At 43.5% G+C, this 14,884-nt stretch overlaps 1 protein-coding gene across 1 annotated transcript in view; it reads right to left on the bottom strand.

The window, feature by feature from the left end:
- Positions 1–14,884, bottom strand: part of DNAH9 (dynein axonemal heavy chain 9) — a 405,383-nt gene that overhangs the window by 73,116 nt on the left and 317,383 nt on the right. The window contains exon 60 of the mRNA XM_065563307.1: positions 7,812–8,005. Coding sequence (XP_065419379.1) covers positions 7,812–8,005 — 194 coding nt within the window. The remainder of the gene's footprint in view (positions 1–7,811; positions 8,006–14,884) is intronic.

The raw sequence follows: 14,884 nt of genomic DNA, 5'->3' as shown, positions 1-14,884 counted from the left end.
ACAATCTATTAAGTGTATTTATTGTATCTTGCAAAGTCAGAGAAATAAGAAACCTCATGATAAACTGGATGCAAAATACAGAATCCTAATCAGGACTTGTAGCTTACCATTAGGAATTGCTATTTCAGTAGAAGTGTCCCTGCCCATGATATATATTTTTGAAGCCCGTGTGTGACATATACAAACAAACAGAATGAGAGAAAAGAAGAGAGAACCAGCCATGGCAGGGGTGTTGTGATGAGAAGGGATATGCTGGGAGGTTCTGGTGACTGCCTGGATCACAAACCTCTTTGAGACTGGATGTGAACACACCATCAATTAACTGTCAGGATTGAGACAAAAGGGGCTTGTGAACCCACTCAGGAGTTCAGATGGAGTGGAGGAAGGGGGTTCGTATTTTATGGGGTGGAAGGTAGGCAGAACAGACAGAATCTGGGGACAAACAGAACAGAGAGACTGACAGGTAAAAAAGCAAGAAAGCCAAGCGGTAGCTGAGCACACTGTGACCCTGGGAAAAGCTAGAGCCTTTGGGGCTGTTGGCTAAGGAGGCTTGGGGCTGTACACTCAGAAACTGCTCCTTTTGTTCCTGGTTCCTCCTGCGGCTGGGTTCAGAGAAGCAGGACTTCATACATTCCTTGTAAATAAACAAGATGACATCAAAGAAATTACCAGCCTCCATCAATTTCTACTTCCACCTGGAACATCTCCAGGGTTCCAAAATCTGATTAGCTGCTTGTATCAAAACAATATAGGACATACAGAATCACAGCACAGGAAGTGAAAGAGAATCCCCATTTTCTGGAGTCTTTTACAAAGTTAATATTTTTAGCTGCCACTTATCTTCTCCCCTACCTCAGGTCAATGACATTAACCAGCCTCTTGAACCAAAGCTGTTTCCTCTTCAAACTCAGTGAAGAAATCCGTGGTTCCCTAGTAATAATTATACTTCATACTTCCGCTGGTGATGCACATGTGCCCTGTACACCATTGTGCCCTCTACTGCGAGGATATAAAGAATGGACTAGCCCCAACACCACTTAGTTTCTTCATTAATACAGAATATCCAGCTAAGAACTCCATATCAGTAGGCTAGGAGGATGGGCTGTGGGATCTGTGTGGACACAAGCATCTTGAAGAATTCCAGTTACTATAAGGTAAGTAATCTTTGCTTCTTCGAGCATTTGTTCACACGGCTCCCACTATTGGTGGGTGACTAGCAGTTACCCCTCAAGGAGATGGGTGATTGGAGTTCAATCTCAATAATGACTATAGAACCAGCCCTGCCACACTGGGCATCTGATCTAGAAGCTGCCACAAGGGAGTAGCAGTCAGTAAATGTATGAAGAGAAACCCAAGTAGCTGCCCCACAAGTCTCAGAAATAGGGACTTCCCTGAAACAAGCTACAGCTGTTGACTGAGCCCGAATAGAGTGTGCCCTAACTCAGGAGGGAATACGTAGTTTATTTAATGGAGTGGGAAAGCTTAATGCAGTTTGTAACCCACTTAGAGAGTCTTTCAGAGAAACAGCTTGCCCTTTAGACTTATCACCAAAAGCCATAAAGAGTCTGCATGATTTACGAAATCACTTTGTTCTGGAAAGATAAAAGGACAGCTCTAAGAAAATCTAGTGTGTGGAGTTTAACCTCTGCAGAGAGTAATGAGGTTTAGGGAAAAACACCGCTAAGTATATAAATATTCTAAACCATTTTTGGTAAAAATGCTGGATGTGTCCTGAGAGTAACCCTGTCTTTATGAAACACAGAGCATGGATGGCTTGCCCTCAAAGCCTGAAATTTGCTCATCAGGTGAGCTGAGGTGATGGCTGTTTTAACAGAGCAGTGATATAATGAAGGTAATGACATGGGTTCAAAGGGAGGGCCCATCAAAGACAGGACCACCGCATTCAAGTCCCAGGTAGGGAATGTAACATAAGTTCAGCTGTCACAGGGTGACTCACTCCTTTAAGAGGAGATGGAGCCACCCTCACCTGTGGCTTAATTAGTTATTTCCCAGCCCGAGGGGGCAGGAACAAGGAAGGGTCAGGTGAGAGATTAATGGACCCCCAGGCCTCATAAAAGGGCCGAGAGAGATCAATCTGGGGTGTGGAACCACAAGGAGTGGGCAGGCCCCATGGAAGGTCTGAGTCAGGGCCAGCAGGAAGCCAGGCACTCCACAGAAACCAGCCTGCGGCCCAGTGCTCTATACCAGAAAAGAAGGTAGAGGAACTTCTTCGTTTGTTGGGACCCTTTAGTTCGACTTTTGCCACCTTGGAAGGGGTTAAGTTTGTGACTTGGCCAAGCCACATCTCTAGCTCTGTTTGTGGAGTTACTGGGGACTCTGAAAGAAGGAAACAGCAAGAATGTATCTGTGGCTCCACACGTGGCCAGCAGGGATTGTTGCAGGGCAGGCATGTCCTACAACACCAGCCCATTAAAAATCCTTTTAATGTGGGATGGGGAAAAAAATTCAAATGACCTTCAACAGATGACATCTGATAGAGCTAATCAGGAGAGGACTCCAAGGATGACAAGTAGTCCAGGATAGCTGGAACTGAACAGCCGAAAGGCTGAATGTGTCTCTAAATAGATCACATCAAGAAACTCTTCCATGTAGCTTGATATATTCTAGTAGAGAGGCTTATCTGCTCTGGATCAAAACCTCGTGTACAGCCGCTGGACATCTTCTGTCCACGCAGCTTAGTCAGCCAGCCTCCATATGGTCACATACAGAGTTTCCAGGACTTGGTCCCACAGTAGAACTTGGCTCTGCAAAATGATTTCTGGTAGGTTCGTAAATGGAAGAGGTGGTCTGATGGACAGGTGCATCACGTTGCAGTACCAGAACTGGTGCGCCCATGCTGGAACTATCATCATCCCCTGGGCTTATCCTGCTGTATCTTTCTGAGAACATTGGGAATTAGCAGAATGGGAGGAAAGGCATAAAGCAGGTTCTCTTCACACCAAATCAGAAATGCATCTGCCATAGACTCTCAGCTTACTCTTTCTTAGGAACAGAACACTGGACACTTCATGTTCCCATCGCTAGCAAACAGGTCTATAGAGGGAACTCTCCATTTTAGAAATACCTGATCTAGAACTGAACCTTTCAGATACAAGGCATGAGTGATGGAGCTCTTTCTGCATAGTCAATCTACAAATCAGTCTGGATACTTGGAAGATGGAGAACTACTAGGCTGATCTGATGTAGGATGCACCAGACCCAATGTATCCTGCTTCCTGATATAAGAGGGATGATCTCACTCTCCCCTGCCTTTTTCTATAGTGCATAGCTGTTGCACTGACCATCAGAATTTGAGTCGTGGTGCCATGAAGGAGAGGCAGAAAGGTCTTGCAAGCTAGATACATGTACTAGAGTTCAGGGCCATTCATGTATAACAGAGACCCTGCTCAGGACCACGTGCCCAGTATCTGGAGACAGTCCAAGTGTGCACCTCAGCTCAACGTGGACGTATCCACCACCAGAGTCTTTGATGGGATAGGTGATGTTTTGAGGGTCTGTCCACCAAAGCAGAAATGTCTTCACTTTCAGAGGAACTTCGACAGGTACATCCTTAGTGTGTTTGATTTGCTGATAAAATTATCTTAGCCAGCCTGTAAGAGGGTGGAGGCATAACTGTGCCTATGGAGTTACATAAGTACAAAGCCTCCACACATGACCACTTAGCCCCAGGAGTAGCATCTCTTGTTGCCACAGCGCCGACTGAAACTGGTTTAAAAGCTGGAGCAGACTGCCGCCAAGGAGGAGGAGCCTCAGAATCAGAAACACCTCTCATTGGCCTCTTCATAAAAAATATTTTCAGTCAGACATCATAGCCTTTTACTTTCCATTGTAGCATTTGACTTTGTTTCTCCCAAAGAAAGGGAGACAAGCAGAGGGAAGATGACATAGATAGGTGTGTTTTTCTAATCCCTTAATCGTTCTTGTGACTCTTGAATTGTGGACAGCAGTGGTCACACCAGTGTCACATACACAGGTAAAATAACCTGTCTACTCCTACTCAAGATGCCCCTGTTTGGAATTCCAGGATAACATTAGCTCTTGGGGTCACAGCATCACACTGGGAGCTCATGTTCAGCTGATTATCCATCATGACCTCAAATCGTTTTCAGAGTCACTGCTTCCCAGGATAGAGTCTCCCATCTTGTAAGTATGGCTACATCCTTTGGTCCTACATGTACACGTTTATAATTAGCAATATTAAAACCTATGTTGCTTGCTGTAGCCTAGCTTATCAAGCAATCCAGATTGCTCTGTATCAGTGACCTTTCATCTTCATTATTTACAAGTCTCCCAACTTCTGTTCATCTGCAAACATTATCGGTTATGATTTTATGTTCTTTTCCAAGTCCTTGATAAAAATGTTAAATGGAGTAGGGCCAACTGTGCAGGACCCTACTAGAAACACACCTGCACAGTAATGATTCCCAGTTTAAAATTACATTGCGAGACCTGATAGTTAGCCAGTTTTTAATCCATTTAATATCTCCAATATTAATGTTATATTATTCTAGTTTTTAGTCAAATGTCTTATAGAAGTCTAAGTATATTGCATCAACACTATTACCTGTATCAACCAAACTTGTAGTCTCAAAGAAAGATATCAAGTGATCATATAACTGCTTTAAAATGGGGTCCTGTCTAAGCTAAAGAGAATGGGCCAGAGCTATGAGGTGAGGGTCTGTAAATTCTTACCTGACTTAGCTAGACTAATGGGGAAAATATAGGGCCCTAGATGGAGAGCCTTTTACAGATCCAGGCAATGGATATTTTACATGCCCAATCCCTGCACCACTTTAAATACAGGCTACAGATTTCTGTTTCACCGGCAACTGAGGGGACCAGCAGCTCTTAGCCCAAGGGCTAGAATGCCACTAGCTGGGGAGATCCCCAGACTGTGTGTTTGCTGACAAGTTTCTGAAGTGTTTGAAAGGACTGAAGAGTCCAGGTGACACACATGAGATATTCTGACCATACTACAAAGACTGAGAAATCATCTCTGAGAGAAGATCATAGGGGAATGTGCTTTGATGTGTGTTAAAGTACAGAAGTATAGATGCTACATATATGTGAATATATGTAACAGCAGGGAAACATTGTATGAGGAACATGAGTAGATTTACTGTCTAATAACTTTTGTTTAAAAGTTATTCATAGTATTACAAATACTATTTACCATGTTTTAAATTATTTATATGATTTTTCCTTTGCATTAAAGGTTTGATTTACTCAGAAAGTGTACAGTACCGCTCTCTTTGAAGTTGACTGGGAACAATTAACACATACTTCTCGAGGTGTTACACAATAGCCCTGAAGTTTAACTCTGTACGGACAAGGAGGGCATGCCGGGCACAGGTGCAGCCCCAGTGGGCACAGCTGGCAAAAAGATTCCAGACGCACGCGCACATACCAAGAGTCAGATCCGGGTGGACAAATGCTTGAACAGAAGAACAGGCAGTCAGATGCACAGACAAATAACACAAATACCTCCAGTAAGTAGTCATTATGGATGTAATGGGAAGCACGAAAATGCCCATTTGCTGTGGAATACATATAATCCCCACTCAAACATTCTGCAATCTTTTCAGCAAACACACATGTGAAGAGAAATACATGAGAAGTGTAGGTCTGAGTGTTGATCTAGATGGTGTAGGGATGCAGATGTGAGAGCCAGGTGAGGACTGGATCCTTTCTGGAGCAGTTAGGTAGCTCTTGGGTGCTCTCATACTGAGCATGCAGTGCGTTTACCTTGAGGAGAGAGGAACGGCTTCTCTAGAAAAACATGGCTGACTTCCATGAGAGTAGGGTGTCTCAGCCTCTGGAAATCAGGCAACTTCTACCTAGCTACCTAAGTGTGGATTCAGGATCCTAATTTTGGGTATCCAGGTTGGAAAATGCTGGGCATTAGCAGTACACTGGCTTCATGTTCATTTTGTATGTAATGTCCTTGGTTATTTTAGGCAGCTCTACAGTCAAGCATCTATAATATGGAAGTCTTTAGTGAGGGCATCATGAATTATCCTTATTGTGCATGGCCAATGCTCTAAAACAGCTCCATGATAAGTATAACATGTTCTAATGCATTTACATTAACATATCAATTTTACGTGCCCAGAACTGTACAAATACTCAACTGATTTCTTCCACCTTGGATTCTTTTTCCTTATCATCAAGGAGTACTGTCACCAGAAGCTAAACTTCATATTTCTAGGTTCAGCCATTTTTGAGTAATGTGAGTACAAATATTTCAATTGGAATGAACAGGGGAAGACTAGTAAAATGTAATACTTATTCACATAAACTTGGAAACGGTTTAGCTGATGTTAAACTTTCAAGAAAAAAAAGTTACATTTGGGATGAGACAAGGCAGGAAAATCCAGCCCAAAAGGAGTTTGAGAACGTTGTGAGCAATGGTAAGAAAAGGGTGGGTTAGAATTCTACTGTGGTATCTCCCAAAGGCCTCAGTCAGGATCTTGGAGTACAAGCACAGACAGAGATCTAGCTCCTGCATGGAGCAAGTTACAATGTGGACCTCAACCTATATATACACATATATAGGATTGTGTAGCTGTATAAAGCTATTCAACAAGCTTTTCAGTGGAAGACTAATGTCTTACAGAAATGCTAGAAGTTGGAAGACAAGGACAATATACATGGAACAAGTCCTGATGAGTGAAAGACCTTTAGTTTTTCCTGGAACATCTGTTCTGTGTCGTCCGCCTAAAGTTTGCCTATTTGCCTTCACTACATAGTTTATAACTACAACTTTTAGAACCAGCATGACATGTGTGTTATTTTTTCCACCATTAACCCAATCTATAATACATCTCTTTACTCCAGCATCTAAGGAATAACAGCTACAAACAATTTAGTAACTATTATCAATTATAATGAATTATACAGTTTGATTCTGCTAGAGTTATTTATTCTTAACCGTTACAGACAGGGACTGATGTGTAAAACCAGAGCATGCTAGGATGAAAGGGACAATTGCTGTGAAAGTCACAGCCTGTTCTTGTTTCTCTTCTTGAATCTACAGTTTGTGAAGCAAAACTTGAGTAATTATGGTAGATAGTATCCCACAGCCATTCATAGTAACTGTAGTGAGTCTGCTGGTTATTCAAAGCATTAATAAGAAAATAGGCGAGTTTTTGGTTTGATTTGATTTTGTAAACAGCAAGGCACTGACACAAACAATAATAATTGTGAAGTATTCTGCTGCAGCTGTGCTTTATTTTTCATGTATAATAAAGCAGAGGTATTATAATGAAATCATGTCTGTTCAACAAGAGGTTCCATACAGCTCAATCTGTTCATCTCAGATTCTGTGGGTGTTTTTTTCATTCATTGCTGGAGAATTTATTGTGAAGTGGGAAAGCTTCTCTAAAGATTTAGGAATAAAGGACCTTTTATGCACAAAAAGCTGCACAATTCCTGTTTGATATCACCCAATTTTTGACCATATATGTCTGCTCTTCACACAGTTTTATTTAAGCCGCTATTTACGTATGATTAGGTTCCCTGGCAGTCATCCTGACGAAATGGGTTTCCTGATTAAGAGGGTCCTGATTAAGTGGAGTGGGTGCACTGCACTGCAGTTAGAGATGATTCATTTAGGGCCATTAACAAGAATCTTTTAGAAGAAGATTGTGTGAGATTCATATATTAAGGTTAAATAAACGTGAACACATTTTCTGAACCAGCTCTGCTTTCTTGAGCACACCGTTAAATAGTCTCCCCACGCCCCACCCCCAAATGAGCGCATTACAGGGATGGCCACTGGGTACCCTTACCGGACAGCATAAGTCATGCGATCAGGCCGGATGGCTCTCAACATGCACAGACGCTGCAGAGCTGACTTGCTCTTCCATTCCTGAGGGAACTTCTCCTTTTCAGGGCATTCAGATTCTACAAATTTTTTCCAGCGTTTGGCAGATCCCTCGATATCCCGATCCAGGTTCCGGAATTCCTCCATAGATGACAGGCTCTGGAAAAGTTCAGTGAACTCCATTTAGGACAGAAATACTACGTGCCCCTGGGAAGCATTTCTGACAGCTACTAGCTGCTACAGTTTTGCTATGTTGGAATGGTTAAAGCAGAAGCCAAGGAGCCAGGCTCCTGCATTCTATTCCCAGTTGGCTCACTTCCTTGTTGTCAGTCATCTAGCCTCTCTATGGCTCAGTTAAGCCATCTGTACCAGGTGAAGAATACAGTACTATATCTCAGAGGTGTGTTGTGAGGCTTACTGAATTAGGCCCAGATTCAGGAAGGCATCCTGCTCATGACAGCACTTGAGCATGTACTTTAAGGGCAATGGGACTTAAACCCATGGTTAAGCATTGTCCTGAATCAGGGCCCTAATTAATACGTATAAAGTGCATGAGATGAGATCCTTAGAATCATAGAACCATAGGGTCATGTAGGATGAAATTAACTCTGTAAATGCAAAGTATATTATGTATCAGCCCAAAACAAAATCTGGACACCCCTGAACTATGGGGAAGTTCAGAATAAGAACTGTATTGCTCAGAGCCACTGCTAATTACTATGGGATACATCCTGAGAGATGCTGAGCAGCTACAACTCCCATTTACTTCACAGGTAATATAATTTGTCAACCCAGGCCATGTGAAATATGCACCAAAACAATAAATCAGCAAGTGGATCTTCACATACACCACTAGAAATGGTACTTGATGTTTTGGCAAAATATGATTCCCTGCCGGATACCCAGGATTCTTGAGGTCATTGCAAATACCAAATCACAACCTTTGGCTATGCACAATCAGCTGTGTGAGTCTCTAGAAAGCAGGGTCTACTAGATCCCTTGTTGCCCATATAGGGTTTGAGGGTAAAAATGGGAGCATGGCCCGAACTACCCTTCAGCTCCTTCCGTAAAAAGCATTAATCAGACTCCCAAGATGGGTGAGGAGAGTGGGACAATCACTTTAAAGACGCATAGGGAGGAGGGTAAGGAACCATTTTTCTCCTGTGAGAACTGTCCCATGGATTCCCAATCTGGACATTAACAAGTGGCAGTGAGTACCACTCACTCCATTTTCCTCCCCACCCCATCCGTCAGTCCCCCTCTTTCCCACCACATCCACGCATCTGGGTTGTGACCTTCTGCCAAGCACCAGACATATCAAACATGTGTCTATAACAGACATCACAGTGTCATATTATGCACAGGACTCGATGTCAACTTTCTTAGCCACCTCAGCCTATATGATCCAAGGCCCCGAGGTGAGGAGAACATTCTCACTGGGGAAATCATTCTGGTAGATTGACAGCAGGAGACAGGGAAGCAGCCCCAGAGAGCTGAGCCCAGACCATGTCCGCAATGGTGCAGGCCCTGACAAACACTGCTCTGTAAAGAGCAACCAAAGGGGGAGAAGCAGGGGAGCATTGAGGCTGGGGGTGAGTTCCCAGCCCGCTGCCAGACAGAACTGAGAGGCAGTTGGGGCCACTCCTGCTTTTTGCCCCTGGAAACCCTCTCCCTGGGAGGCGCAGGGGAGTGGGGGGTGGGGAGGGAAGAAGACTATTGTGTTCCAGAACATTCTGAGCTGATGTCCGGCACATTATCCCAGCTGGGGAGAGTGAATATCTTCCCACATCAGCATGCACAGCGGAGTACAGAATTTGGCCCAGGTGGTTACTTTATACACAGTTCAGATTCAGACCCATACCTGGATTTGCTGCAGTCAGAAAGCGACACCTCTCCTCTAACTCTGCATAAGATCTCAGGCTCTGCTACATGCACCTCCTCTCTAGTGATCCTGAGCTTGACTGCCTTTTCAGGCTGCTTCACGGGGTACTAACTGGAAACCAAACTGCACCTCACTCCTCAGCCTTGCCTTTGGTGTCCTTGCCTGCACTCTATCGAGAGACACTGGGGAACTGATGCCCTCACCCACCGGAGGGGGTTAATGACTCTCCCTATCCTCAGCCAATATAGAAGTGATGTCCATGGACTGCATCTAGGCCTCCGTGGCTAAAATAGAGAGTCTGTAAGGAAAGGTGTAAGCCAACAGAGAAAAAGATTAGGCATATCTACAGAGTATCTGCCCCAAATAAATAGTTAAAATAAATCTGCATTCACATTTCCAAGCAGAAGGTCTCTAAAGTGCCAGGCAAGAGACCCTTCTTCCTGGGCACGCTGCTGTCAGCGACAGTGTCACAAATGGCTAGGACTGGAATTTCTGGGCCCGTGTCAAGCCAAAAGGATGGGGACTCAGATACACTCAATGAAGCCACACCAGGTGCGTAAGTATAACTGGTTTTATTGCCAAAGTATAATAAGCTTCCCAGCCTTCACGCATTACTAAATAGGTGCTTTCCAGCAACTAAGCAAGCATCAATGCTTATGCCCCTTCTGCTACGGACAGTCCCGGACCCTCCAGCCTTGTCCTTGAGGGCTCGTAGCAGGCGTTGCTCCAGCGTGGGGAATTCCTGGGCACCCACAAGGCCAGGGTCCGCAGGTGAGACTGTTCATCTAAAGTGATTCTCATAGCTGCTTTTATCATCATCTCTTTCTAAGGTGGGGGGCATATTCACCCACAAGGAGGCTCTGGCACGAAACACTACTGCTCTCTATTCCCACACTCAACATTCTCCGGCCTTCCATATCTCTTTTCTTGTTAATCCAGTCGAGTGGCTGTAAGCCAGCCCTGCCGGTCAAAGCCAGTTCACTACTAGCCCCGCCCCCCCAACCATTCTGTAACAACAGCCCAAGGTAACTTGCGGTCAGTCCCAGTAACCCAGTACTGGCAGGAGGTGCTGAGGGTGAGATCTCTGCAGAGAGTGAATGTGGAAGCAATTCCCTTGTAGCATTAACAACCACAAAAAGAAATGGGAAATGGAAATGTTAACACTGTGATGAGCATCAGAAGGGAAATCTGATTAGCTCCAGCACTGAGAAATTCAATGGCTGCAGCCAGCCACAGGCTCAATAACACCATCTTCATCAACATGTGCAATTTCAAATATATTTGACAGCTGAAATCTGTCTCTTTCTTCCCCCATACACACTTGCTATCTCTCCCCACATACACACACTCTCTCTCTGCCTGTCCAGCTTCCCATGTTGTTGCTCATCACCATCGCATCTGAGTGCTTCCAACAGCCATAAAACATTACTCTTCCCAGAAGGTAGAAGGAGCTAAAAAATAGTGCTGATGAGCACACACATAGGCACCACTCCCCAGGCTGTGAAATTCAGCCATTCTGCACCAACATGCCATGACAGCATTGAAGAGGGGAAGTGGAGAATAACTTCTCCAAGTTAAGCCGCTGAGGCAATGGAGAGGACAGAATGTATTAACCAAGTTGGGATGTGGCCAGGAAGAGACCAGGGCTATTGCTCCTTCTCTTGCAAAGGTGCTAGAGCATTGTTAACGGTTGCAAGTATGAAGGCCCTGAATTTGTGTCTCACCCAAAAGGTGGCCCCTAGAGCAGCACACGGCCACTAGCAGCGCAATGAAGCACCTAGGGTGACAAGACAGCAAATGTGAAAAATCGAGACGGGGTGGGGAGTAATAGGAGCCTATATAAGAAAAAGACCCAAAAACCAGACTGTCCCTATAAAATTGCATCTGGTCACCCTAGAAGCACCACATCAGTGTTATCTCAGAGAGAAGAATTCCACCCACTGAACCACCAGCACAACTTGCTGTATTGCTTTTGTTTTCATCAGAAGTCTCACATCCGAGTTATGAATGGGTCCAAACCCTGATGGGGCGAAGCTCTAGGTCTGTGAATTTCACATATTCAAAATAAAATCCTCCCCTGCCCTCGCTGTAGCAAATACAAGGGGCATGCTAACCTTTTCCTTTGAGACAGAATTACCATTTTCCATCACAATTCAATTTGGTTTATATTTACATTGTGTCCTTTATCTGCAGTATCGCAGAGAGTCGATCTGAGGGCAGAGAGAAAGGGAGAGCTCTACAGAGAGATGACGATCTGAAAGTGGCTCAAAGGGATGAGGAGAAGCTCCAGGCAGATGGGGGCAGCAACGCACAATGCTCACTGGGCTGCTGCCTCTAGGGAATGGGTTGAATGTTTTATGCACAAAAACAACTTCAAAGGTTTGGTGTCATTGTTACTTTATAGAACTTATCTTCCAGTGCCAGATACACAAAGGCCTACAGTAGTGTATTTATTGGAGAGAATACTTATTCTTGTCACTGAATGCAGTCATTTTTAAGGACACTATCAGGTCAAATCTGTCCCAAAATGTAAGTGTTGCTAAAATGAGATTTTACAAAACCTAAGACAAGTAGAAATAGGTCCATGGATTTTTTTCCTCTTTAGTTTTAATGGAAATAGTTTTAAAAAACAAACCAAATAACCCTCCCCCTGTATACTTTCAACCCAGACACTGCAGCATTGTTCTGTTGCGTCAGAATCTGAAAGTGAAAGTGACAAGTCTATTTTCTATGGCCCACCCTGAGGTTAATAATATAAACAAGTAAAATAGTATCAACAGCAAACAGTTTGCCATCCCCAAGTGTTTAAAAGTCATGAATTGGGCCCCCCAAAATCCTGAAATGGTTTAAAAATTAGGGTTTTTTAAAAAAATAAAAAAATAAAATGGGGGGTCTTCTTATATGCCTTCTGCTTTTTGAGCCCTTTGGGTTCACTTGGTTTCAAGTTTTCAAGCTTTTCTCCCTAACCTTGAGTACTAGAAACTTCCTTTGGGAAAAAAAAGAAAGAGAAAGCTGAGAGTGTCACCTAATCCCAGGCTTCCAGTCTCTGTGGCTTTAAGAAACACCCCAAATGCCACAAGACTCATGACAGAATTGTGAGAATAAGCAACACTGTGAAAGCAAGGGAGATTTTAAACACTCTAGCAGTTTTGAACAATCTAGGATGTGCTTTTATAAAGTATACTCTTTTTAACATGAGATTGCTCCTGTAGTGTCACTATTTTATATTGAGCACCTTTGAACAGTTTTTCAGAGTAACTGTAAGGTAGTAGCAGAGGCTCTCCGCACAGAGCACCATGGTCTCTGTGATTACGTTTAAGGAAAGATCCAACACACAAAGGTGAGGAGAAAGTAAGCAACACAAATGTACGTAATTTATTTGTGATTGTTATAGGCTTCAACAAGTTTTATTTAACCTTGCAAAATTCTGCTCACTCACTCCAGTCCAGTAACTTGTCAGGTGAATAAAAACAGCCTTACTTTGTTCATCATTATTGTTATTATTGTGCCTAAGTGTCCCACTTTAGTAATAGATCCTGTACAAACAAATAACACAAACAGTCCCAGAGAGCTCCCAATCCAAGATTTAAACAGTGCATGATAGATGAACAAACAGGCAAATGAGGAGGACAAGGTTATGGTGGACACAGATGTGTTTGCATGAATTGCTCATAACAGTGTTGCCATAGTCATAGGTGGCCACCAGGCTAGCCAATGCCAGACAGTAGTAATGTATAGGCATCTTGGCAAAAGCTGACTTTAAGGAAGACAAACTGGCAGTTTTGTGAATGTTGACAAGTAATTCTTTCTGAATGGCAGAGGCAGCACACAGCACAGTCTGTGAAAACTTACAGGGTCCTGGCTAGCTGTAACTGAAGCCAATGGCAAATCCAATTATTGCAATGGGAGCAGCAGGATTATATCTGCAGTCTGGGAATGTTCATTTCTATTCCAAAGTTCTAAAGGCTCAAGCTCTGCATTTAACTAGTCATCTAAGCTATGAATTCTCCAAGTGTGCCATAGTATTACTCCACCAATGGGCCAAAGATGCAGGCCTCCCCAATGGAAATAAGGTAAAGACTCCACACAACCTCAGCATCCCATGATGTGTTTAGAGCAGTGTTTGGGGAAAGAACATGCAGTCAGTTCATTACGGTCCTTGTTTGAACTTTTAGAACTTGGCAAAAGCAGAACTGCTGAGTTAATGTTCAGTGTTTGATATCCTACTTAACTAGCCTGGATATTATAAGGCTCTTCTTACCACTGCATTGCTATCTTGGGCACTGGGCTCTCAATCGCTTCTATTCTGTGCTTGTGACACATAACAGTGTAGTTTCCCGGGGGCTGTAATACTTTGGTCTAATTTCAGTTCAAAAATTTAGTCTTGAATTTAGCAGGTGCTGGGTGGTGTTGGTGGCCTGCGATATCAAGAGGTCTGACTAGATGATCTGATGACCCCTTCTGGCCTTAAACTCTAAGACGTTATACCTTTCATATGCATTAGAAAGGTCTTTTTTCTTGAGTGTAAATGTATTTTTCCCATTTCTTTTCTCCATTTGCTGTGGGTTGGCTCATGGCTCCTCAGGGAAGCCAGCATCCTCAGAGCCCAAGATACACCGCTCCACAGAGGATGGTAAAGCCATGCCTATGTCCAGCTGAGATTGATAAATTGGGTCGTGCTGGAAGCTGACACATTGGCAAATGAACTATTCCATTTGAATAATGTTAACTAGAAGGATTAGAGAATGATGGATTATTTGTCATCTTCCCAGACTAGGTTTTGTTTTGTATTATTCATTTGCCGGAGATGTTGTTTTTGTTTAGCTGCACTACCTGAATTATTCAGCTCAGGAGTACAAAACTAATGAAGGTAAAAATAAAGACATGATGCGTTTGTCAAACTTCAATCAGCACTCAAGACAAGAGGTACATTTTAATCACCCTCGTTACTTTTATAGAGGCTGACAAGCTCACTGCACCTTATGCCCCCATCTTCCTTCAAAGCCTTCACCACTTTCTCCCCTTGACTAAGTTATTACTGTTACATTGGGATTCACGCGTGCATAGCACCATTAATTTACGTGACCCTGTACAAACACCTCCTTCAGCTCATGCGCACCCCCCTTTCGAGGCTACCATCTGCTGCCATTTTAGCT

The sequence above is a fragment of the Chrysemys picta genome, chromosome 12 (genome assembly GCF_011386835.1).
Source record: "Chrysemys picta bellii isolate R12L10 chromosome 12, ASM1138683v2, whole genome shotgun sequence".
NCBI lineage: Eukaryota > Metazoa > Chordata > Testudines > Emydidae > Chrysemys > Chrysemys picta.
The sequence above is the reverse complement of the archived record's forward strand: the minus strand, read 5'-3'. Positions and strand labels throughout refer to the sequence as shown.